Source organism: Ammospiza nelsoni, chromosome Z, assembly GCF_027579445.1.
Source record: "Ammospiza nelsoni isolate bAmmNel1 chromosome Z, bAmmNel1.pri, whole genome shotgun sequence".
Lineage (NCBI taxonomy): Eukaryota > Metazoa > Chordata > Aves > Passeriformes > Passerellidae > Ammospiza > Ammospiza nelsoni.
The window spans coordinates 88,103,052-88,127,096 of NC_080669.1; the positions used below are offsets into that span (position 1 = coordinate 88,103,052).

At 38.8% G+C, this 24,045-nt stretch overlaps 1 protein-coding gene across 1 annotated transcript in view; it reads right to left on the reverse strand.

The window, feature by feature from the left end:
• Positions 1-4,863: 4,863 nt before the first annotated feature.
• TCF4 (transcription factor 4) overlaps positions 4,864-24,045 on the reverse strand; it is a 112,125-nt gene continuing 92,943 nt past the window's right edge. The window contains 8 exon segments of the mRNA XM_059491959.1: positions 4,864-5,152; positions 7,752-7,891; positions 9,194-9,423; positions 10,987-11,149; positions 13,309-13,444; positions 20,373-20,543; positions 22,852-22,925; positions 23,628-23,706. Coding sequence (XP_059347942.1) covers positions 7,755-7,891; positions 9,194-9,423; positions 10,987-11,149; positions 13,309-13,444; positions 20,373-20,543; positions 22,852-22,925; positions 23,628-23,706 — 990 coding nt within the window. The 3' untranslated portion in view covers positions 4,864-5,152; positions 7,752-7,754.

Sequence of the window (24,045 nt, forward strand, 5' to 3'; positions counted from 1 at the left end):
GAATCATGGCGGGACCCCTGAGGGGAAACCGGAGAGGGATCCGTGAGGAGGAATCATGGCGGGACCCCTGAGGGGAAACCGGATCGGGATTCATGAGGGGAAACCGGAGAGGGATCCGTGAGGAGGAATCATGGCGGGACCCCTGAAGGGGAACCGGAGAGGGATTCCTGAGGGGGAATCATGGCGGGACCCCTGAGGGGAAACCGGAGAGGGATCCGTGAGGAGGAATCATGGCGGGACCCCTGAGGGGAAACCGGATCGGGATTCATGAGGGGAAACCGGAGAGGGATCCGTGAGGAGGAATCATGGCGGGACCCCTGAAGGGGAACCGGAGAGGGATTCCTGAGGGGGAATCATGGCGGGACCCCTGAGGGGCAACCGGAGAGGGACCAATGGCGGCACCTCTGAGGGGAAACCATGGCGGCATTCCTGAGGGGGAATCATGGCGGGACCCCTGAGGGGAAACCGGATCGGGATTCCTGAGGGGAAACCATGGCGGAATTCCTGAGGGGAAACCGGAGAAGAACCCCTGAGGGGGAATCATGGCGGGACCCCTGAAGGGGAACCGGAGCCAGCGCCCTGAGAGGGATCCATGAGGGAGAATCATGGCGGGACCCCACAGGGACCCTAAGAAAGCCGAATTCGCCATTTCCCTTCCCGCTTTTCTCCATCCCGGCGCTAGGACCGAGCCCAAGGGCGGCCATACCACGTCCGGTGTCCTTCCCATTTCCGTTGCCGGTAACATTACCGGGATCGGCTGCCGGGATAACGGCGGGATCGGTGCGGGAGCCATTGCTGTGAGGGGCGAGAGCGGAAAAGGGGAGGGGGAGCCAAGATGGCGGCGGTCGTGAGGGGAAGCGGCGGCTCTGAGGGGAAGCGGCGGCTCTGAGGGGAAGCGGCTTTTTGGTTGAAAAATAAAATTGAAATAAGAAATCGGAATAGAAAGTTTTTGGGAGTGTGAAAAAAAAGCCTAAAAAAGGCCATTAAAACCCCTAAAAATTCCCTGAAAAGCAAAAAAATTCCATTAAAAATTCCCTTTAACCCCCCTAAAAATTCCATTAAAAACCCCCAAAATTCTATTAAAAATTCCATTGAAACGCCTAAAAATCCCATTAAAAATTCAATTTAAAAGCCCCGAAATTCCATTTGAAATCAAAACAATTCCTTAAAAATCCCATTAAAATTCCATTAAAATCCCCCCAAAATTTCAAATAAAATATATTTTAAAAACTCCAACATTTCATTAACATCCCCCAAAAATTCAATTTAAATATCCCCAAAATTTCCATTTAAAAATCCAAAAATTCCAGTAAAAATCCCTAAAAATCACCCAAAAATTCCCTTAAAATTCAATTAAAACCCCCATAAAATCCCCCCAACTTCAATAAAAATATCCCAAAAAAATCCCCTTAAAAGTCAATAAAAATCCCCCTAAAAATTCGCCTAAAATTCAGTAAAAATCCCCCCAAGAATTCCCTTAAAATTCAATAAAAATCCCCCTAAAAAATCGCCAAAAATTCAGTAAAAATCCCCCCAAAAATTCCCTTAAAATTCGATCAAAATCCCCCCAAAAATTCGCTTAAAATTCCCCAAAAATCCCTTTAAAATTCCCCCAAAATTTAATAAAAATCTCCCCAAAATTTAATAAAAATCCCCCTCAAGATTCCTTTAAAAATTCAATAAAAATTCCCTTAAATTCAGAAAAATCCCCCTAAAAATTCAATAAAGATCCCCCAAAAATTAAATAAAAATCTAATAAAAATCCCCCCCCCCAAATCAATTAAAATTCTAAAAAATTTCCCTAAAAATTCAATTAAAATCCCTCAAAAATCTAATAAAAATTCCCCCTAAAAATCCCCAAAAAAATCCAATAAAAATACCCTTAAAATTCAAAAAAATCCCCCCAAAAATTCAATAAAAATTCCCTTAAAATTAAGAAAACAAAAACCTAAAAAATCCATTAAAATTCCCCACAATTCCAAAACGAAAAACTTTTTTAAAATCCTAAAAACATTTCAAAACAAATCAAAATTTTATTTGTTTTTTTTAACAATAAAATTGATTTTTTTTTTTTTTTGTGTCGGTTTTTTGGGAAATTGGGGAATTTTTTGGGATTTTGGGGGAATTTTTTGGGATTTTTGGGGGAATTTTTCGGGATTTTTTGGGGAATTTTTGGGGAATTTTTTGAGTTTTTATTTTTGGGGGGATTTTTGGGGAATTTTTTGAGTTTTTTTGGGGATTTTTGGGAGGAATTGGAGGAAAAAATTAGGAATTTGGAGGATTTTTTGGGGTGATTTTTGGCGGAATTTTTTGGGAATTTTGGGCGGAAATAGAGGAAGAAATTGGGGGATTTTTTGGGACTTTTTTGATATTTTTGGGGATTTTTCAGGGGAAATATTGGGGATTTTTATGGAATTTTTGGGGATTTTTTTTTATTTTTGGGGCGAATTTTGGGGGATTTTTTGAGGGATTTTTTTTGGAAAATTTTGGGGGGGAATTGGAGGGAACAATTGGGAATTTTGGAGAATTTTTGGGTTTTTTTTGGGGGGGGAATTGAACGAAGAAATTTGGGAATTTTGCGATTTTTTAAAGGGATTTTTTGGGGGGAATCGGAGGAAAAAAATGGAGGATTTTTAGGGGAATTTTTTGCAATATTTGGGTTTTTTTGGGGGGAATTTTGGGGGGTTTTTTCCTTAAATTCCCAATTTTTCTCAGAGCCTGCGGGGACCCGGAGCCTGAGGGGGCGGAGCCTGAGGGGACCAGGAAAAAACCCCGATAAATTTTTGGAATTTCTGGGGTTTTTTAGGGATTTCTGGATTTTATTTGGGATTTCAGGACTTTTTAAGGGCTTCTTTGAGGATTTTGGGGCTTTTTTTCTGGCTTAAAATCCGATTTTTCGTTGAATCTGAGGGAATCCCGAACCCGAGGGAAAAGGCGGGAAACCCTGAGGGGATCCCGATCCTGAGGGGAAACAGAAAAAACCCCGAGAAATTTTCGGTATTTCTGGGTTTTTTAGGGATTTCTGGATTTTATTTGGGATTTCAGGACTTTTTTTATGGCTTCTTTGAGGATTTTGGGGCTTTATTTCTGGCTTAAAATCCGATTTTTCCTTGAATCTGAGGGGACCCCGAACCCGAGGGAAAAGGCGGGAAACCCTGAGGGGACCCCGATCCTGAGGGGAAACAGAAAAAAACCCGATAAATTTTTGGGATTTCTGGGGTTTTTTAGGGATTTCTGGATTTTATTTGGGATTTCAGGACTTTTTAAGGGCTTCTTTGAGGATTTTGGGGCTTTATTTCTGGCTTAAAATCCGATTTTTCCTTGAATCTGAGGGGACCCCGAGCCTGAGGGAAAAGCCAGGAAACCCTGAGGGGACCCCGATCCTCAGGGAAAACAGAAAAAACCCCGTGAAATTTTTATAATTTCTGTATTTTAACGTTAACTTCAGGTATTTTTCTTTCTTTTCTTTCCTTTTTAGGAACTTTTTTTGCCACCTTTTCCCATCTGGAGCCCCGTTGGAAGTTCCGGAGCTTCTCCCTCACGGATCCGCCATCTTGGAGCTCGTGTGGAGATGAAGTAATTTCCGCTTTTTTTGTGTTTTTATTCCGGGTATTGTTGATATTTATTGTGAATATTTGTGTTAATATAATGCTTCTGTTTTTCTCATGTTATTTTCTTCCTTTTTTTCTGGATTTTCCAAGGCTTTTAGTCAATTTTTCCCAATTCCCCCCTGTTTCCCCCCCCCGATTTTATCCAATTTCCCCCACATTTTCCCTGATTTTTTTCCTGATTTTTCCCCCCATTTTCCCCTCAAAATTTTCCTGATTTTATCCCTTTTTTCCTGATTTTTCCCGATTTTCCCCCCATTTCCCCTTCAGATTTTCCTGATTTTTCCAGATTTTATCCCAATTTTTTTCCAATTTCCCCCCCAAATTTTACCAATCTTCCCCCTTTTAACCCCTTTTTTTTTCCATTATTTCCCCCAATTTTTTTCCCAATTTTCCACCAATTTTTTCCTTTTTCTCCCCTAATTTTCCACCAATTTTTCTCCTTTTTTTCCCATTTTATTCCCAATTTTCCCCATTCATTCCCCAGCCCGACCGGACAATTCCACAACTCAGGGAAACACCAAAAATCCATGGAAAAATCGAGGCACTGGTACATTTTTATTTCTTTTTTTTTTCTTTTTTCGTTTTCCTCTTTTTTTCATCGTTTTTATTTTCCCCATTTTTTCTGACTTTTCCCCCAATTTTTTCCTGATTTTTTCCCCATTTTTCCTTCATTTTTCCTCCCAATTTCCCCAATATTTTCCTCTGTTTTTTCCCCATTTTTACCCCAATTTTCCCCAATTTTTCCCCTTTTCTTATCAAAATTTCCCATTTTTTCTTTTTTTTTTTGTTTCATTTCCCCCCAATTTTCCCCCAATTTTCCACCCATTTTTCCCCCAAATTTCCTTCCATTTTTCCCCATTTTTCTCCCATTTTTCCCTTATTTTTTTGCCATTTTTTCTCCATTTTTCCCTCATTTCCCCCCCTTTGTTTTCTCCTTTTTTCCCAATTTTTCCCCCTCATTTTTCCCCAATTATTCCCCTTTCCCCCCCATTTTTATTCCAATTTTTTCAATCCATTTTTCCCTTTTTTTCCCCAATTTCCCCCAAAATTCCCCCAATTTTTTCCATTTTTATCCCATTTATTTTTTCCATTTTTATTTCAATTTCCCCCCATTTTCTTCTCATTTTTTCCCTTTCTCCTCCATTTTTATTCCCATTTTCCCCCCAATTTTCCCATTTTTATTCCAATTTTCCCCCCTTTTCTCCCAATTTTTTTTCCATTTCCCCCCCCAATAATTCTCATTTTCCCCCCATTTTTTGTCCCATTTTTCACTTTATTTCTCCAAAAAAAAAAAAACCAAAATTCAACAATTCTTTAGGCACAAAATCCACAGTGTGGAAGCGAAAAATTCCCAAATTTTCCAGGATTTTTGGGGGAATTTTTGGGAATTTTGGGGGGAATTTTTCGGGGGTTTTTTTTAGGGATTTTTCAGGGATTTTTGGGGTTTTTTTAGGGAATTTTCAGGCGTCTGTGCCCATGGAATGACTCAGACTTGTCGAGATTTTTTTTGTACAAAATTTTCTCCATTTCTCGGCCCCAACCTACAAAAAAAAGAAAAAAAAAAGAAAAAATTACATTTTGATATTGAAAAACGTGAATTTTTCGGTGAAAAATTTGTAATTTTTTAGGATTTTTTACAGATTTTTTCCCATTTTTTATCCCATTTTATTCCCATTTTTTATTCCATTTTATTCCCGTTTTTTTTCCAATTTTTCTCCATTTTATTCCAAGTTTTCCCCAATTTTTCACCATTTCATTCCAATTTTTTCCCATTTTTTCCCATTTTTATCCCAAAATTTCCCCTTTTTCTCCCAATTTTTCCCCCAATTTTTCCCATTTTTTTCTCATTTTTTCCCAATTTTTTCACATTTAATTCCCTATTTAATTCCAATTTTTTCCCCAATTTATTCCAAATTTATTCCAAATTTTTCTCCAAATTTCCCCCATTTTATTCCAATTTTTTCCCCAAATTTTCCCAATTTTTCCCAAAAATTTTTCCCATTTTATTCCCAATTTTTCCCCAATTTATTCCAAATTTTCCCCCATTTTATCCCAAATTTATTCCCATTTTTCCCCCAAATTTTTCCAATTTTCCCCAATTTTTTCCCATTTTATTCCAAATTTTATCCCAATTTTTTTCATATTTTTTTCTGAATTTTCCACCATTTTATTCCATTTTTTCCCCAATTTTTACCAAATTTATTCTTAATTTTTCTCCACTTATATCCCAATTTTTCTTCAATTTTCCCCCAATTTTATTCCCCATTTTATCCCAATTTTCCCCCAATTTATTCCAAAATTTTTCCCATTTTCCCCCATTTTATTCCAATTTTATCCAAATTTTTATCCCAATTTTCCCCCAATTTTCCTCATTTTATTCCCATTTTTCTCCAAAATTTTTCCCAATTTTTATCTCAATTTATTCCAAATTTTCCCCCAAATTTCCTCAATTTTTCCCCAATTTTTCCCCATTTTATTTCCATTTTTTCCCCAAAATTTCTTCAATTTTATTCCAAATTTTTTCCAAATTTTTCCCCATTTGCCGCCATTTTGTGTCGCGTTTTTCCGCCATTTTGTGCCAAATTTCCCCCCAAATTTTCCCAAAATTTTTGAAAAATTTTTCCCAAATTTTCTCCAATTTTATTCCAATTTTTCTCCAAATTTTCTCAATTTTTTCCCCCTTTTCCCTTCAATTTTCCCCAAATTTTCAGAAATTTCCTCCCAATTTTTTCCCTTTTTTTCCCCATTTGCCGCCATTTTGTGTCGGATTTTTCCGCCATTTTGTGCCAAATTTTCCCCAAATTTTCCCAAATTTTTTCAAAAATTTTTCCCAAATTTTTTCAAAAAATTTTCCCAAATTTTTTCCCTTTTCCCCCAATTTTCCCCAAATTTTCAGAAATTTCCTCCAAATTTTTTCCCACTTTTTCCCCAATTTTTCCCCATTTGCCGCCATTTTGTGTCGCATTTTTCCGCCATTTTGTGCCAAATTTCCCCCCAAATTTTCCCAAAATTTTTGAAAAATTTTTCCCAAATTTTCTCCAATTTTATCCCAATTTTTCTCCAATTTTTCTCAAATTTTTTCCCCTTTTTCCCCCAATTTTCCCCAAATTTTCAGACATTTCCTCCAAATTTTTTCCCTTTTTTTCCCCAATTTCCGCCATTTTGTTCCCCATTTGCCGCCATTTTCCATCGCGTTTTTCCGCCATTTTGTGCCAAATTTTCCCCAAATTTTCCCAAATTTTTTCAAAAATTTCTGCCAAATTTTCTCAAGTTTTTCTCAATTTTTTCCTCTTTTTCCCCCAATTTTCCCCAAATTTTCAGAAATTTCCTCCCAATTTTTTCCCTTTTTTTTCCCCATTTGCCGCCATTTTGTGTCGCATTTTTCCGCCATTTTGTGCCAAATTTCCCCCCAAATTTTCCCAAAATTTTTGAAAAATTTTTCCCAAATTTTCTCCAATTTTATCCCAATTTTTCTCCAATTTTTCTCAAATTTTTTCCCCTTTTTCCCCCAATTTTCCCCAAATTTTCAGACATTTCCTCCAAATTTTTTCCCTTTTTTTCCCCAATTTCCGCCATTTTGTTCCCCATTTGCCGCCATTTTCCATCGCGTTTTTCCGCCATTTTGTGCCAAATTTTCCCCAAATTTTCCCAAATTTTTTCAAAAATTTCTGCCAAATTTTCTCAAGTTTTTCTCAATTTTTTCCTCTTTTTCCCCCAATTTTCCCCAAAATTTCAGAAATTTCCTCCCAATTTTTTCCCTTTTTTTTCCCCATTTGCCGCCATTTTGTGTCGGATTTTTCCGCCATTTTGTGCCAAATTTCCCCCCAAATTTTCCCAAAATTTTTGAAAAATTTTTCCCAAATTTTCTCCAATTTTATTCCAATTTTTCTCAAATTTTTTCCTCTTCTTCCCCCAATTTTCCCCAAAATTTCAGAAATTTCCTCCAAATTTTTTCCCTTTTTTTCCCCAATTTCCGCCATTTTGTTCCCCATTTGCCGCCATTTTCCGTCGCCTTTTTCCGCCATTTTGTGCCAAATTTTCCCCAATTTTTTCCCAAATTTCTCCCAAATTTCCCCCAAATTTTTCCAAAATTTCCCCCAAATTTTAAAATTTTCAAAATTTCGTTTCTTCCGTCCCCACCTGTCACATCTGCCCCATGTGATTGGCTCCGTCGCCCATGGCCGGGTGAGCTCCGGCCAAGGCCAGCGGCGGCGGCTCCGACGTCACCTTCTCCTCCTCGCGCCGCTTCAGGCACGCCGCCTTCGGGTTCAGGTTGCGCTCTGCGGGGACGGACGGACAGACGGACATCAGGTGGACATCCCAAAATCCCATGGGAAAAAAATCCTCTAAAAATTCCATGGAAAAATCCCCAAAAATTTCATTGCAAAATGGAGAAATTCCATGGAGAACTTCCATGGAGAACATTCCATGAAGTTCTACCTTGAAGGACCTCCAAGAACCTTCTAGAAGAAGCTCATGGAGACCATGCATGGAGACCTCCATGGAGGAGCTGGTAGAGCTTCCATCGAGGACTCCATAGCGACCTTCCAGAAGTTTCTAAGAGGTTCCTCCATGGAGAAGAACCATGAAGAACCTTCTAGGAGAATTTGGCCATAACTTCTCTTAGGAAGGTCCTAGAAAGTTGCTGAAGGTCATTATGGAATCCTTGCATGAAGATCTACCAGGAGGAACCACTAAGGAACCAATTCATGGAGTTCCACCATGGAGAACCTTGAAGGAACCTTGAAGAACCTTCTGGAACTTCTATTTAGAAGATGCCAGAACCTTCCTGAAAGCCATTATGGAGTCCTGGCATGAAGCTCTTCCATGAGGAACCTTGAAGGACCTCCAAGAACCTTCTAGAAGAAGCTCATGGAGATCTTGCATGGAGACCTCCATGGAGGAGCTGGTAGAGCTTCCATCGAGGACTCCATAGCGACCTTCCAGAAGTTTCTAAGAGGTTCCTCCATGGAGAAGAACCATGAGGAACCTTCTAGGAGAATTTGGCCATAACTTCTGTTAGGAAGGTCCTAGAAAGTTGCTGAAGGTCATTATGGAATCCTGGCGTGAAGATCTACCAGGAGGAACCACTAAGGAACCAATTCATGGAGTTCCACCACGAAAAATCTTGAAGGAACCTTGAAGAACCTTCTGGAACTTCTATTTAGAAGATGCCAGAACCTTCCTGAAAGTCATTATGGAGTCCTGGCATGAAGCTCTTCCATGAGGAACCTTGAAGGACCTCCAAGAACCTTCTAGAAGAAACTCATGGAGACCTTGCATGGAGACCTCCATGGAGGAGCTGGTAGAGCTTCCATCGAGGACTCCATAGCGACCTTCCAGAAGTTTCTAAGAGGTTCCTCCATGGAGAAGAACCATGAGGAACCTTCTAGGAGAATTTGGCCATAACTTCTGTTAGGAAGGTCCTAGAAAGTTGCTGAAGGTCATTATGGAATCCTGGCGTGAAGATCTACCAGGAGGAACCACTAAGGAACCAATTCATGGAGTTCCACCACGAAAAATCTTGAAGGAACCTTGAAGAACCTTCTCCAAAACCACCCCAAACCTCCATCGGGACCAACCTCGGACCTGCTGCTCCAAGCTGAGGATGACGGCCACCGCCTGGTGCAGGATCAGCAGCTTGGTCTGGGGCTTGTCGCTCTTCAGGTGCAGCTGGACCATCCTGCCCAGCTCCTTGAAGGCCTCGTTGATGTCCCGCACGCGCAGCCGCTCCCGGGCGTTGTTGGCCATGCGCCGCTCCTTCTCCCGCTCCGCCTTCTGCTCGGGGGTCAGGTCCTCGTCGTCGTTATTGCTGCCAGCAGAAGACAAGCCCACTTTCGATCGGCCGCTCCGACATTGTGCCCCCAATTTTTTCCCAAATTTTTCCCAAATTTTTCCCAATTTTCAACATTTTATTCTCAATTTTTCCCCAATTTTCCCCCAATTTTTTCCCATTTTATTCCAAATTTTTCCCCAATTTTTCCCCATTTTTCCATTTTTTTCCCAATTTTTCCTCAATTTATTCCCAATTTTATTCCCATTTTATTCCCCATTTTTTCCCAATTTTTCCCCATTTTATTCCCAATTTTTTCCCAATTTTTCCCTAATTTTTTCCCATTTTTTTTCCATTTTTCCCCATTTTATTCTCAATTTTTTCCCCAATTTTTCTCCATTTTTTTTCCCAATTTTCCCCATTTTATTCCCTATTTTTCCCCAATTTTTTCTCATTTTATTCCCAATTTTTCCCCAATTTTTTCCCATTTTATTCCCAATTTTTTCCCCAATTTTCCCAATTTTTTCCATTTTATTCCCAATTTTTCCCCATTTTATTCCCAATTTTTCCCCAATTTTTCCATTTTATTCCCATTTCATTCCCAATTTTTTTCCCCATTTTTCCCCATTTTATTCCAAATTTTTCCCCAATTTTTCCCCATTTTATTCCACATTTTTCCCCATTTTATTCTCAATTTTTCCCAATTTTTCCCCATTTTATTCCCAATTTTTCCCCAATTTTTCCCCATTTTATTCCCAATTTTTTTCCCAATTTTTCCCCATTTTATTCCCAATTTTTTCCCAATTTTTCCCCATTTTTTCCCCAATTTTTCCCCATTTTATTCTGAATTTTTTCCCAATTTTTCCCCAATTTTATTCCCAATTTTTTCCCCAATTTTCCCATTTTATTCCCAATTTTTCCCCAATTTTTCCCAATTTTTCCCCATTTTTTCCCAATTTTTCCCCAATTTTTCCCCAATTTTTCCATTTTATTCCCGTTTTATTCCCAATTTTTCTCCATTTTTTTCCCATTTTATTCCAAATTTTTCCCCAATTTTTCCCCATTTTATTCTCAATTTTTCCCAATTTTTCCCCATTTTATTCCCAATTTTTCCCCAATTTTTCTCCATTTTTCCCCAATTTTTTCCCTTTTTTTCCCCAATTTTTCCCCATTTTATTCCAAATTTTTCCCCATTTTATTCCCAATTTTTCTCCATTTTTCCCCAATTTGTTCCCATTTTATTCCAAATTTTTCCCATTTTATTCCCAATTTTTCCCCATTTTATTCCAAATTTATTCCCCATTTTAATCCCAATTTTAATCCCAATTTTCCCCATTTATTCCAAATTTTTCCCCATTTTTTTCCCAATTTTTCCCCAATTTTTCCATTTTATTCTCATTTTATTCCCAATTTTTTCCCCAATTTTTCCCCATTTTATTCCAAATTTTCCCCCATTTTTTCCCCATTTTAATCCGAATTTTCGCCCAATTTTTTCCCCTTGTTTCCCCCATATCTCCCCCATTTTTTCTCCGATTTTCTTCATTTTTTTTTTGTTTTTCCCCATTTTTTCTCCTCTTTCTTCTCCCCCCCTTTCCCCGTTACCTAGACCTTGACCTAGTAATGGATTTCAGCTCCTTCTTCTCCTCCTCCAGCTTCTTCTCCTCGGCCCCTTTGGCCTCCTGCAGGTTCTCGTCGGCCTCGTCGTCCGATTTCAGCTCCGAGCTGCCCGACGACGCGCTCTGGCCCTGCAGGGCCCCAGAAATTCCTGAAAAAAATCAAAATTCAAAACCAAAAAATTCATTATTACAAAATTTCTCGCTAGTCCCCTTTTTTTGCCGCTTTTTTTTCCCGTTTTTTCCACGTTTTTAGCCCATTTTTTCCCCATTTTATTCCAATTTTTTTCCCCATTTTTCCCCATTTTATTCCAATTTTTTTCCCATTTTTTCCCCATTTTTACCCAATTTTATTCCAATTTTTCCCCATTTTATTCCAATTTTTTCCCCAAATTTTCCCAATTTTTGTCCCAATTTTTCCCATTTGTTTCTCAACTTTGATCCCAATTTTCCCATTTTTTTCCCATTTTCCCCCCAATTTTTCTCCATTTTTTTTCCTGTTTTTTCCCCCAATTTTTCCCAATTTTTTCCCATTTTTTCCCCATTTTTTCTCAATTTCTTTCCCAATTTTCCTCCATTTTTCCCTATTTTTTCCCCCATTTTATACCAATTTTTTCCCATTTTTTCCTTCATTTTTCCCCATTTTTTCCCATTTTATTCTCAAATTTTTCCCCATTTTTCCCCCAATTTTTCCTGATTTTTTCCCATTTTTTTCTCAATTTTTCCCAATTTTTTCCGATTTTTTTCTTCATTTTTTCCCCAATTTTCTCCCAAAATTTCTCCAATTTTTTCCCTATTTTTCCCAATTTTCTCCCAATTTTCTCCCAATTTTTCTCCCTTTTTTTTTGCAATTTTCCCCCATTTTTTCCCAATTTTTTCCCATTATTTTCTTATTTTTTTCCCCATTTTTTCCCCATTTTTTCCCCAATTTTCTCCCATTTTTTGCCTTTTTTTTCCCAATTTTTCCCATTTTATTCCCATTTTTTTCTTAATTTTTCCCCATTTTTTTCTGCAATTTTTCCCAATTTTTTCCCTTTGTTTTTGCAATTTTTCCCCAATATTCTCCCATTTTATTCTCAATTTTTCCCAATTTTTCCCCAATTTTTCCCCAATTTTTCCCCAATTTTTTCCCAATTTTTTCCCAATTTTCCCCCAATTTTTCCCCCAATTTTTTCCCAATTTTTCCCCATTTTTCCCCCAATTTTTTCCCAATTTTTCCCCAATTTTTTCCCAATTTTTCCCCAATTTTTCCCCATTTTTCTCCCTTTTTTTTTGCCATTTTTCCCCAATTTTTCCCAACTTTTTCCCTTTTTTTTTCTTAATTTTTCCCCAATTATCTCCCATTTTTTCCCCCATCTTTCCCCAATTTTTTCCCATTTTCTCCCTTTTTTTTTGCAATTTTTTCCCAATTTTTTCCGAATTTTTTTTCGCCATTTTCCTCCAATTTTAGGGGCATTTCTTAACCAAATTTTTCTTTTTTTTTTGGAATTTTTCAGGGTAATTTTTGCGATTTTTTCTTCCTTTTTGGGGGCAATTTTTTAGGACTTTGTGGCCATTTTTTTGGGGAATTTTTTCCCCATTTTTGGAGAAAATTTTTGGTCATTTTTTCCCTTTTTTGAGAATTTTTTTGAGGAATTTTTTGTGAATTTTTCCAGAATTTTTCGTGGATTTTTGGCCGATTTTTCCTGAATTTCTTGTGAATTTTTTGGTGATTTTTCACGAATTTTTGGGGGATTTTTTGTGAATTTTTTGCCAATTTTTTCCCAATTTTTTCAGGATTTTTTTTGCCATTTTTCGCCAATTTTGGGGGGGTTTTTTGTGGATTTTTTGTGGATTTCTTTGGAATTTTTTGGGGGATTTTTGGGGATTTTTTGTGGATTTCTTTGGAATTTTTTCAGGATTTATTGCAAATTTTTGGAGATTTTTGGGGGATTTCTTTGGAATTTTGGGAGAGAATTTTTTGCAAATTTTGGGAGAGAATTTTTGGGTTTTTTTTTTTTTTTTTGGGAATTTTTTAGGGATTTTTCCACAGTTTTTTTTTTTTTTTAATTTTTCGCCGATTTTTTCAGAATTTTTTCGGAATTTTTTGGTGATTTTTCACGAATTTTTGAGGAATTTTCCGTGAACTTTTTACCCATTTTTATCCAATTTTTTTCGGATTTTTGGGCGATTTTTTGGTGGATTTTTCACCAAATTTTTCCGGATTTTTTCGCCATTTTTCGCCAATTTTGGGAGGGTTTTTTAACCAATTTTTTCCTTTTTTTTTTTAATTTTTTGGGGTAATTTTTGCGCTTTTTTCTCCGTTCCTCACCCCTGTAGTGCTCCTGGCCGGCGCCGAGGTCGGGCGACGTCGCCGATGGCACCGGCAGCGTTGGCACCGGCGCCGCGTTGGGCACCAAGGAGTGGCTGCCGCGGATGCCCACGCCGTCCTCCCGGTGAGCTCCCACCTGAAACGCCACAAATCCCAAATTTTTCCACCCCCAAACCACCAAAAAACCCAAAATTTCAAGCCCCAAAATGCCCCAAATTCAAATCGCGAAAATCGGAAATTCGAAAGAGCCAAAAGTCCCAAAAATCGGAAATTTTAAAATGCCCAAATTCCCAAAATCCCAAAAATTCGAACGCCAAAAAATCAAAAAATCAGAAATTCTAAAATCCCCAAAATTCTACAATCCCAAAAATCCCAAATTTTAAAACCCCAAAATCCCAAAAATTCAAATGCCAAAAATCCCCCAAATCCCAAAATCTGAAATTCTAAAATCCCCAAAATTCCGAAAATCCAAAATTCTACAATCCCAAAAATCTGAAATTTCAAAATCCCAAAATCTGAAATTCTAAAATCCTCAAAATCCCCAAAATCGGAAATTTTAAAATCCCAAAATCCCAGAAATTCAAACTCCCAAAAATCCCCAAAATCCGAAATTCTAAAATCCCCAAAATCCCAAAACTCCAAAATTCTACAATCCCAAAAATCTGAAATTTCAAAATCCCAAAATCTGAAATTTAAAATCCTCAAAATTCCGAAAATTGGAAATTTTAAAATCCCAAAATCTGAAATTTAAAATCCTCAAAATCCCCAAAATCGGAAATTTTAAAATCCCAAAATCCCAGAAATTCAAACTCCCAAAATCCCCAAAATCCAAAATTCTAAAATCCCCAAAATCTCAAAAATTGGAAATTTTAAAATCCCAAAATTCCAAAATCTCAGAATTCTAAAATCCAAAAAATCCCAAAAATCAGAAATTTTAAAATCCCAAAATCCCCAAATCCCAAAAATTCAAACTCCAAAAATCCCCAAAATCTGAAATTCTGAAGTCCCCAAATCCCAAAAATCGGGAATTTTAAAATCCCAAAATCTCAAAATTCTAAAATCCAAAAAATCCCCAAAATCAGAAATTTTAAAATCCCAAAAATTCAAACTCCAAAATCCCCAAAATCGGAAATTCTAAAATCCCCAAAGTTCTAAAAATCTAAAATTCTACAATCCCAAAAATCTGAAATTTTAAAATCCCAAAATCTGAAATTTAAAATCCTCAAAATTCCGAAAATTGGAAATTTTAAAATCCCAAAATCTGAAATTCTAAAATCCTCAAAATCCCCAAAATCGGAAATTTTAAAATCCCAAAATCCCAGAAATTCAAACTCCAAAAATCCCCAAAATCCGAAATTCTAAAATCCCCAAAATCTCAAAAATTGGAAATTTTAAAATCCCAAAATTCCAAAATCTCAGAATTCTAAAATCCAAAAAATCCCAAAAATCAGAAATTTTAAAATCCCAAAATCCCCAAATCCCAAAAATTCAAACTCCAAAAATCCCCAAAATCTGAAATTCTGAAGTCCCCAAATCCCAAAAATCGGGAATTTTAAAATCCCAAAATCTCAAAATTCTAAAATCCAAAAAATCCCCAAAATCAGAAATTTTAAAATCCCAAAAATTCAAACTCCAAAATCCCCAAAATCGGAAATTCTAAAATCCCCAAAGTTCTAAAAATCTAAAATTCTACAATCCCAAAAATCTGAAATTTCAAAATCCCAAAATCTGAAATTTAAAATCCTCAAAATTCTGAAAATTGGAAATTTTAAAATCCCAAAATCTGAAATTCTAAAATCCTCAAAATCCCCAAAATCGGAAATGTTAAAATCCCAAAATCCCAGAAATTCAAACTCCCAAAATCCCCAAAATCTGAAATTCTAAAATCCCCAAAATCTCAAAAATTGGAAATTTTAAAATCCCAAAATTCCAAAATCTCAAAATTCTGAAATCCAAAAAATCCCAAAAATCAGAAATTTTAAAATCCCAAAATCCCAAAAATTCAAACTCCCAAATTCCCAAAATCTGAAATCCTAAAATCCCAAAATTCTAAAAATCTGAAATTTTAAAATCCTCAAAATCCCCAAACCCGAAATTTTAAAAACTCAAAATCCCGAAAACTTGAAATTTTAAAACCTCAAAATCCCAAAATTCCAAAAATCCACATTTTCCACCATTTTGTGCCCCATTTCCGCCATTTTGTGCCCATTTTGTGCCCATTTTGTGCCCCATTTCCGCCATTTTGTGCCCATTTTGTGCCCATTTTGTGCCCCATTTTCCACCATTTTCCACCATTTTGTGCCCCATTTCCGCCATTTTGTGCCCATTTTGTGCCCATTTTGTTCCCCATTTTGTTCCCCATTTTCCGCCATTTTGTGCCCATTTTGTGCCCCATTTCCGCCATTTTGTGCCCCATTTCCGCCATTTTGTGCCCATTTTGTGCCCCATTTCCGCCATTTTGTGCCCATTTTGTGCCTCATTTCCGCCATTTTGTGCCCCTTTTGTGCCCCATTTCCGCCACTTTGTGCCCCATTTCCGCCATTTTGTGCCCATTTTGTGCCCATTTTGTGCCCCATTTTGTGCCCCATTTCCGCCCCATTTTGTGCCCCATTTCTGCCATTTTGTGCCCATTTTGTGCCCCATTTTCCGCCATTTTGTGCCCCATTTTGTGCCCCATTTTGTGCCCATTTTGTGCCCCATGTTCCGCCATTTTGTGCCCCATTTCCGCCATTTTGTGCCCCATTTTGTGCCCCATTTTGTGCCCCATTTTCCACCATTTTGTGCCCATTTTGTGCCCCATTTTCCTCCATTTTGTGCCCACTTTGTGCCCCATTTTCTGCCCCATTTCTGCCATTTTGTGCCCACTTTGTGCCCCTTTTTCTGCCCCATTTCCGCCATTTTGTGCCCCATTTTGTGCCCCACTTTGTGCCCCATTTCCGCCATTTTGTGCCCATTTTGTGCCCATTTTGTGCCCCATTTTGTGCCCCATTTTCTGCCATTTTGCGCCCCATTTTGTGCCGCATTTTCCGCCATTTTGTGCCCACTTTGTGCCCCATTTCTGCCATTTTGTGCCCCATTTTGTGCCCCATTTTGTGCCCCATTTTGTGCCCCATTTCCGCCATTTTGTGCCCCATTTCCGCCATTTTGTTTCCCCATTTTCCGCCATTTTGTGCCCATTTTTCCCCAAATTTCCACCGTTTTTTCCGGAACGTTCTCTCACCATGATGGAATGGCGGTTGGCCAGGATGCCAGCGCCGTAGCCTGGCACGTGGGCGCCCGGCAGGAGGCCGTGCACGTCGCCGGTGCCCACAGCAGTGCCCGGCCCAATTTCTGCCATTTTGTGCCCCATTTCCGCCATTTTGTGCCCATTTTGTGCCCCATTTTCTGCCCCATTTCCGCCATTTTGTGCCCCATTTGGTGCCCCATTTCTGCCATTTTGTGCCCCATTTCCGCCATTTTGTGCCCCATTTCCGCCATTTTGTGCCCCATTTTGTGCCCATTTTGTGCCCCATTTTGTGCCCATTTTGTGCCCCATTTCCGCCATTTTGTGCCCCACTTTGTGCCCCATTTCCGCCATTTTGTGCCCATTTTGTGCCCCATTTTGTGCCCCATTTCCGCCATTTTGTGCCCCATTTTGTGCCCCATTTTCCGCCATTTTGTGCCCCATTTTGTGCCCATTTTGTGCCCCATTTTCCGCCATTTTGTGCCCCATTTTGTGCCCCATTTTCCACCTTTTTGTGCCCATTTTGTGCCCCATTTCCGCCATTTTGTGCCCCATTTCCGCCATTTTGTGCCCATTTTGTGCCCCATTTTGTGCCCCATTTTCCGCCATTTTGTGCCCCATTTGGTGCCCCATTTCTGCCATTTTGTGCCCATTTTGTGCCCCATTTCCGCCATTTTGTGCCCCATTTTCTGCCATTTTTGCCCCATTTTCCATCATATTGTGCCCATTTTGTGCCCCATTTCCGCCATTTTGTGCCCCACTTTGTGCCCCATTTCCGCCATTTTGTGCCCCATTTTCTGCCCCATTTCTGCCATTTTGTGCCCACTTTGTGCCCCTTTTTCTGCCCCATTTCCGCCATTTTGTGCCCCATTTTGTGCCCCACTTTGTGCCCCATTTCCGCCATTTTGTGCCCATTTTGTGCCCATTTTGTGCCCATTTTGTGCCCCATTTTCCCCCATTTTGTGCCCATTTTGTGCCCCACTTTGTGCCCCATGTTCCGCCATTTTGTGCCCCATTTCCGCCATTTTGTGCCCATTTTGTGCCCATTTTGTGCCCCATTTCCGCCATTTTGTGCCCCATTTCCGCCATTTTGTGCCCCATTTTGTGCCCCATTTCCGCCATTTTGTGCCCCATTCCCGCCATTTTGTGCCCATTTTGTGCCCATTTCCGCCATTTTGTGCCCCATTTTCTGCCCCATTTCTGCCATTTTGTGCCCCATTTTGTGCCCATTTTGTGCCCCATGTTCCGCCATTTTGTGCCCCATTTTCTGCCCCATTTCTGCCATTTTGTGCCCCATTTTGTGCCCCATTTTGTGCCCCATTTTCCGCCATTTTGTGCCCCATTTTCTGCCCCATTTCTGCCATTTTGTGCCCCATTTTGTGCCCATTTTGTGCCCCATGTTCCGCCATTTTGTGCCCCATTTCCGCCATTTTGTGCCCCATTTTGTGCCCATTTCCGCCATTTTGTGCCCCATTTTCTGCCATTTTTGCCCCTTTTTCCGCCATTTTGTGCCCATTTTGTGCCCCATTTCCGCCATTTTGTGCCCATTTTGTGCCCCACTTTGTGCCCCATGTTCCGCCATTTTGTGCCCCATTTCCACCATTTTGTGCCCATTTTGTGCCCCATTTTCTGCCCCATTTCCGCCATTTTTTGCCCATTTTGTGCCCATTTTGTGCCCCATTTCCGCCATTTTGTGCCCCATTTCCGCCATTTTGTGCCCCACTTTGTGCCCCATTTCTGCCATTTTGTGCCCCATTTTGTGCCCCATTTCCGCCATTTTGTGCCCATTTTATGCCCATTTTGTGCCCCACTTTGTGCCCCATTTTCCGCCTCTTTGTGCCCCATTTCCGCCATTTTGTGCCCATTTTGTGCCCCATTTGCGCCATTTTGTGCCCAATTTTGTGCCCCATTTTGTGCCCCATTTTCCGCCATTTTGTGCCCCATTTTGTGCCCCATTTCCGCCATTTTGTGCCCATTTTGTGCCTCATTTCCGCCATTTTGTGCCCCTTTTGTGCCCCATTTCCGCCACTTTGTGCCCCATTTCCGCCATTTTGTGCCCATTTTGTGCCCCATTTTGTGCCCCATTTTGTGCCCCATTTTGTGCCCCATTTTCCGCCATTTTGTGCCCATTTTGTGCCCCATTTGCGCCATTTTGTGCCCATTTTGTGCCCCATTTTCCGCCATTTTGTGCCCCATTTTGTGCCCCATTTCCGCCATTTTGTGCCCCATTTTGTGCCCATTTTGTGCCCCATTTCCGCCATTTTGTGCCCCACTTTGTGCCCCATTTCCGCCATTTTGTTCCTCCATTTTCCACCATTTTTCCCCCATTTTTTGCCCGATTTTGGTCCTTTTTTCACCGATTTTCCCCAAATTTCCACCGTTTTTTCCGGAACGTTCTCTCACCATGATGGAATGGCGGTTGGCCAGGATGCCAGCGCCGTAGCCTGGCACGTGGGCGCCCGGCAGGAGGCCGTGCACGTCGCCGGTGCCCACAGCGGTGCCCGGCCCAATTTCTGCCATTTTGTGCCCCATTTCCGCCATTTTGTGCCCATTTTGTACCCCATTTTCTGCCCCATTTCCGCCATTTTGTGCCCACTTTGGTGCCCCATTTCTGCCATTTTGTGCCCCATTTCCGCCATTTTGTGCCCCATTTCCGCCATTTTGTGCCCATTTTGTGCCCCATTTTGTGCCCCATTTTCCGCCATTTTGTGCCCCATGTTCTGCCCCATTTCCGCCATTTTGTGCCCATTTTGTGCCCATTTTGTGCCCCACTTTGTGCCCCATGTTCCGCCATTTTGTGCCCCATTTCCGCCATTTTGTGCCCCATTTTGTGCCCCATTTTGTGCCCATTTTGTGCCCCATTTTCCGCCATTCTGTGCCCCATTTTGTGCCCCATTTTGTGCCCCATTTTGTGCCCCATTTTCCGCCATTTTGTGCCCATTTTGTGCCCATTTTGTGCCCCATTTAGTGCCCATTTTGTGCCCCATTTTGTGCCCCATTTCCGCCATTTTGTGCCCACTTTGTGCCCCATTTCCGCCATTTTGTGCCCCATTTTGTGCCCCATTTTCCGCCATTTTGTGCCCCATTTTGTGCCCCATTTCCGCCATTTTGTGCCCATTTTATGCCCATTTTGTGCCCCATTTTGTGCCCATTTTGTGCCCCATTTCCGCCATTTTGTGCCCCATTTCGTGCCCATTTTGTGCCCCATTTTCTGCCATTTTTGCCCCATTTTCCATCATATTGTGCCCATTTTGTGCCCCATTTCCGCCATTTTGTGCCCATTTTGTGCCCCATTTCCGCCATTTTGTGCCCCATTTTGTGCCCATTTTGTGCCCCATTTTCCGCCTCTTTGTGCCCCATTTCCGCCATTTTGTGCCCCACTTTCTGCCCCATTTTCTGCCCCATTTCCGCCATTTTGTGCCCATTTTGTGCCCCATTTTGTGCCCCATGTTCTGCCCCATTTCCGCCATTTTGTGCCCCACTTTGTGCCCCATTTCTGCCATTTTGTGCCCCTTTTTGTGCCCCATTTCCGCCATTTTGTGCCCCATTTCCGCCATTTTGTGCCCCATTTCCACCATTTTGTGCCCCATTTTGTGCCCATTTTGTGCCCCATTTCTGCCATTTTATGCCTCGTTTTCCGCCATTTTGTGCCCCATTTAGTGCCCATTTTGTGCCCCATTTCCGCCATTTTGTGCCCCATTTAGTGCCCATTTTGTGCCCCATTTCCGCCATTTTGTTCCTCCATTTTCCGCCATTTTCCCCCCATTTTTTGCCCGATTTTGGTCCTTTTTTCACCGATTTTCCCCAAATTTCCACCGTTTTTTCCGGAACGTTCTCTCACCATGATGGAATGGCGGTTGGCCAGGATGCCAGCGCCGTAGCCTGGCACGTGGGCGCCCGGCAGGAGGCCGTGCACGTCGCCGGTGCCCACGGCGGTGCCCGGCCCCACGGCGTGGTTCCGCAGCACGTGGATGGCGTCGTCCAAGCGCTCCAGCCGGTCCTCGATGCGGCTCTGACAATTAAAAACCCAATTTTTGATCCCGTCTTTTAATCAAATCGAATTAAAATTTTAATTGGATTGTCGTTGGGACGCAACGGGAATTTTTGGAGAATTTTTTGGGATTTTTTGGGTTTTTTTTGAAATTTTTTTTTATTTTTTAGGGATTTTTTTGAGGATTTTTTTGGGGATTTTTTGGGATTTTTTTTGGATTTTTTTTTTTTAATTTTTGGGGAATTTTTTGGAATTTTTGGGGGATTTTTGGGGATTTTTTTTAGAATTTTTTTTATTTTTGGGGGATTTTTTTTGGAATTTTTTTTTATTTTTTGGGGACGTTTTGGGAAATTTTGGGGATTTTTTAAGGATTTTTTGGGATTTTTTGGGGGATTTTTTTTGGATTTTTTGGGGAATTTTTTGGGATTTTTTGGGATTTTTTGGGGGATTTTTTTGAAATTTTTTTTATTTTTTGGGGATTTTTGGGGGATTTTTTTTGGATTTTTGGGATTTTTTTGGGATTTTTTGGGATTTTTTGGGGAATTTTTTGGGATTTTTTGGGGAATTTTTTGGGATTTTTTTGGGAATTTTTTGGGATTTTTTGGGGGATTTTTTGGGAATTTTTAGGGAATTTTTTGGGATTTTTTGGAGATTTTTTTGGATTTTTTTTTTTTGGATTTTTTGGGAATTTTTTGGGGAATTTTTTGGGATTTTTGGGGATTTTTTTGGAATTTTTTTTTTTTATTTCTTAGGAATTTTTTGGAATTTTTTGGGGAATTTTTTGGGATTTTTTGGGGATTTTTTGGGATTTTTGGGGGATTTTTTGGGAATTTTTAGGGAATTTTTTGGGATTTTTTTGGGATTTTTTTTGGGATTTTTGGGGAATTTTTTGGGGTTTTTTTTGGAATTATTTTCTTTTTTTTTTTTTTTTGGAATTTATTGGAATTTTTTTTATTTTTTTGGGATTTTTTGGGGATTTTTTTGGGATTTTTTTGGAATTTTTTTTTTGATTTTTTGGGAATTTTTGGAATTTTTTGGGGAATTTTTTGGGATTTTTGGGGATTTTTTGGGAATTTTTTTGGGAATCTTTGGGGAATTTTTGGGGGATTTTTTGGGGATTTTTTTTAGAATTTTTTTTATTTTTTGGGGGTTTTTTTGGGATTTTTTGGGAATTTTTGGGATTTTTTTGGGATTTTTTTGGGATTTTTTTTGGAATTTTTGGGGAATTTTTTTTTATTTTTTGGGGAATTTTGGGGGAATTTTTTGGATTTTTTTTTGATTTTTTGGGGGATTTTTTGGGAATTTTTAGGGAATTTTTTGGGATTTTTTTGGGATTTTTTTGGAATTTTTTTTTTTTTTTTGATTTTTTGGGAATTTTTTGGAATTTTTTGGAGAATTTTTTGGGATTTTTTGGGGATTTTTTTGGGATTTCTTGGGATTTTTTTGGGATTTTTTGGGGAATTTTTTGGGATTTTTTTGGGATTTTTTTGGAATTTTGGGGGATTTTTTTGGGATTTTTGGGGATTTTTTTGGGATTTTTGTGGAATTTTTTTTTTTTTTTTTACTTTTTGGGAATTTTTTGGAATTTTTTGGGGAATTTTTGGGGATTTTTTGGGGATTTTTTTGAAATTTTTTTCATTTTTTTGGGATTTTTGGGGGATTTTTTTTTTATTTTTGGGATTTTTTTAAGATTTTTTTGGGATTTTTTGGGATTTTTTTTGGGAATTTTTGGCGATTTTTAGGGGAATTTTTGGGGAATTTTTTGGGATTTTTTTGGAATTTTTGGGGATTTTTAATGGGGTTTTAATGGGATTTTTATTGGCATTTAATGGCGGTTTAATTGGATTTTAATGAGATTTTTAGTAGGATTTTTAATGGGATTTTTTGGGATTTTAATGGGATTGTAATGGGATTTTTATTGGATTTTGAATGGGATTTTTATTGGGATTTAAAGGGGATTTTATTGTGATTTTTTTTTGATTTTTGGGGATTTTTTGGGCGATTTTTTGGGGATTTTTAAAGAATTTTAATGGGATTTAATTGGATTTTTAATGGGATTTTTATTGGGATTTAATGGGATTTTAATGGGATTTTTAATGGGATTTCGCGGGGATTCTTATTGGATTTGGAGCCATTAATTAACCAATTAATTAACAGATTAATTCACCCCTCCCAACCCAACAAATCCCCCTTTAATTCCACCAACAAATGAATCATTAATGAGGCTACAAGTGAATAATTAATGAGGTGTTCAACAGATCATTAATGAAGGCTGATTAGTTAATTAATTAGCCATTAATTAATTAATTAATGGGGCTAATGAACCTACCAAGGAGTGCAAGGGCCCCTCATAATTAGGAGACGACGACGCCTGACCTCCATTGCGGGCCCAAGCCGCCGTGCCTGCCGATTAAGAAAGGGTTCATTAGCATAAATTTGCATAAATTAGCATACGGGAGGGAAATGGGGGAAATTTCGTGAAAATTTGGGAAAATTTTGGGGAAAAAATTGGGAAAAAATGGGAGAAAAATTGGGGAAAAATGGAGAAAAAAATTCAAATTATTTTGGGAAAAAGATGTTGAAAAATGGGGAAAAATTTGGGGGGAAAATGAGGAAAAAATCTGAAAAAAAAAATAGAAAAATTTGAATTACTTCAGAAAAAATGCCTCAAAAAATTGGAAAATTTTGGGGAAAAATTGAGAAAATAAACCCCAAGAAATGGGGAAAATTTGGGGAAAAATCCTCAAAAATTTGGAAAATTTCGGGGGAAAATGGGGAAAAACAGAGTAAAAATGAATAAAAAGTTGGAAAAAATGAGGAAAAAATCTTTAAAAATCGGGAAAAAATTAAAAATACAATGGGGAAAACATTTTAATAAATTGGGGAAAATTTCAATTTTATTTTTAGCGAAAAAATTTGAATTTTGGGGAAAAAAATTCGATTTATTTGGGGAAGAAATTCGAATTTTTGGGTTGAAAAAGATGAATTTTTTCGGGGAAAAAAACCAAATTTTTTCAGGGTTTTTTGGGCAATAAAACGGCAAAAATTTGAGGATGAAATGATAAAAAATAATTGATAATTTGAATTAAAAAAATCGGCACCAACCTGCGAGCGAAGGGGGCGAAGCGACGGGCGTGGAGGGGTTGGAGGGGAAGCTGCTGTTGGTGTGGTCAGGTGAGTAAATCTGCATAAAGAGCGTTGACATGCAAATTTATGCAAATTTATACAAATTCATGCAAATTTATGGAAAATTATGCAAATTTATGCAAATTTATGCATTTATGGAAATGTATGCGAATGAGAATTTGGGGGTTTTTTAAGGAATTTTGGGGGAATTTTTTAGGATTTTTTGGGGGATTTTTTTTGTATTTTTTGGGGGTTTTTTAATGAGATTTTTTGGAATTTTTTCAGGATTTTTTGATGAATTTTTGGGTTTTTTTTAATGGGATTTTTTTGAATTTTTCAGGATTTTTTGATGAATTTTTTGGGGGATTTTTTTTGGATTTTTTAAGGATTTTTTGTT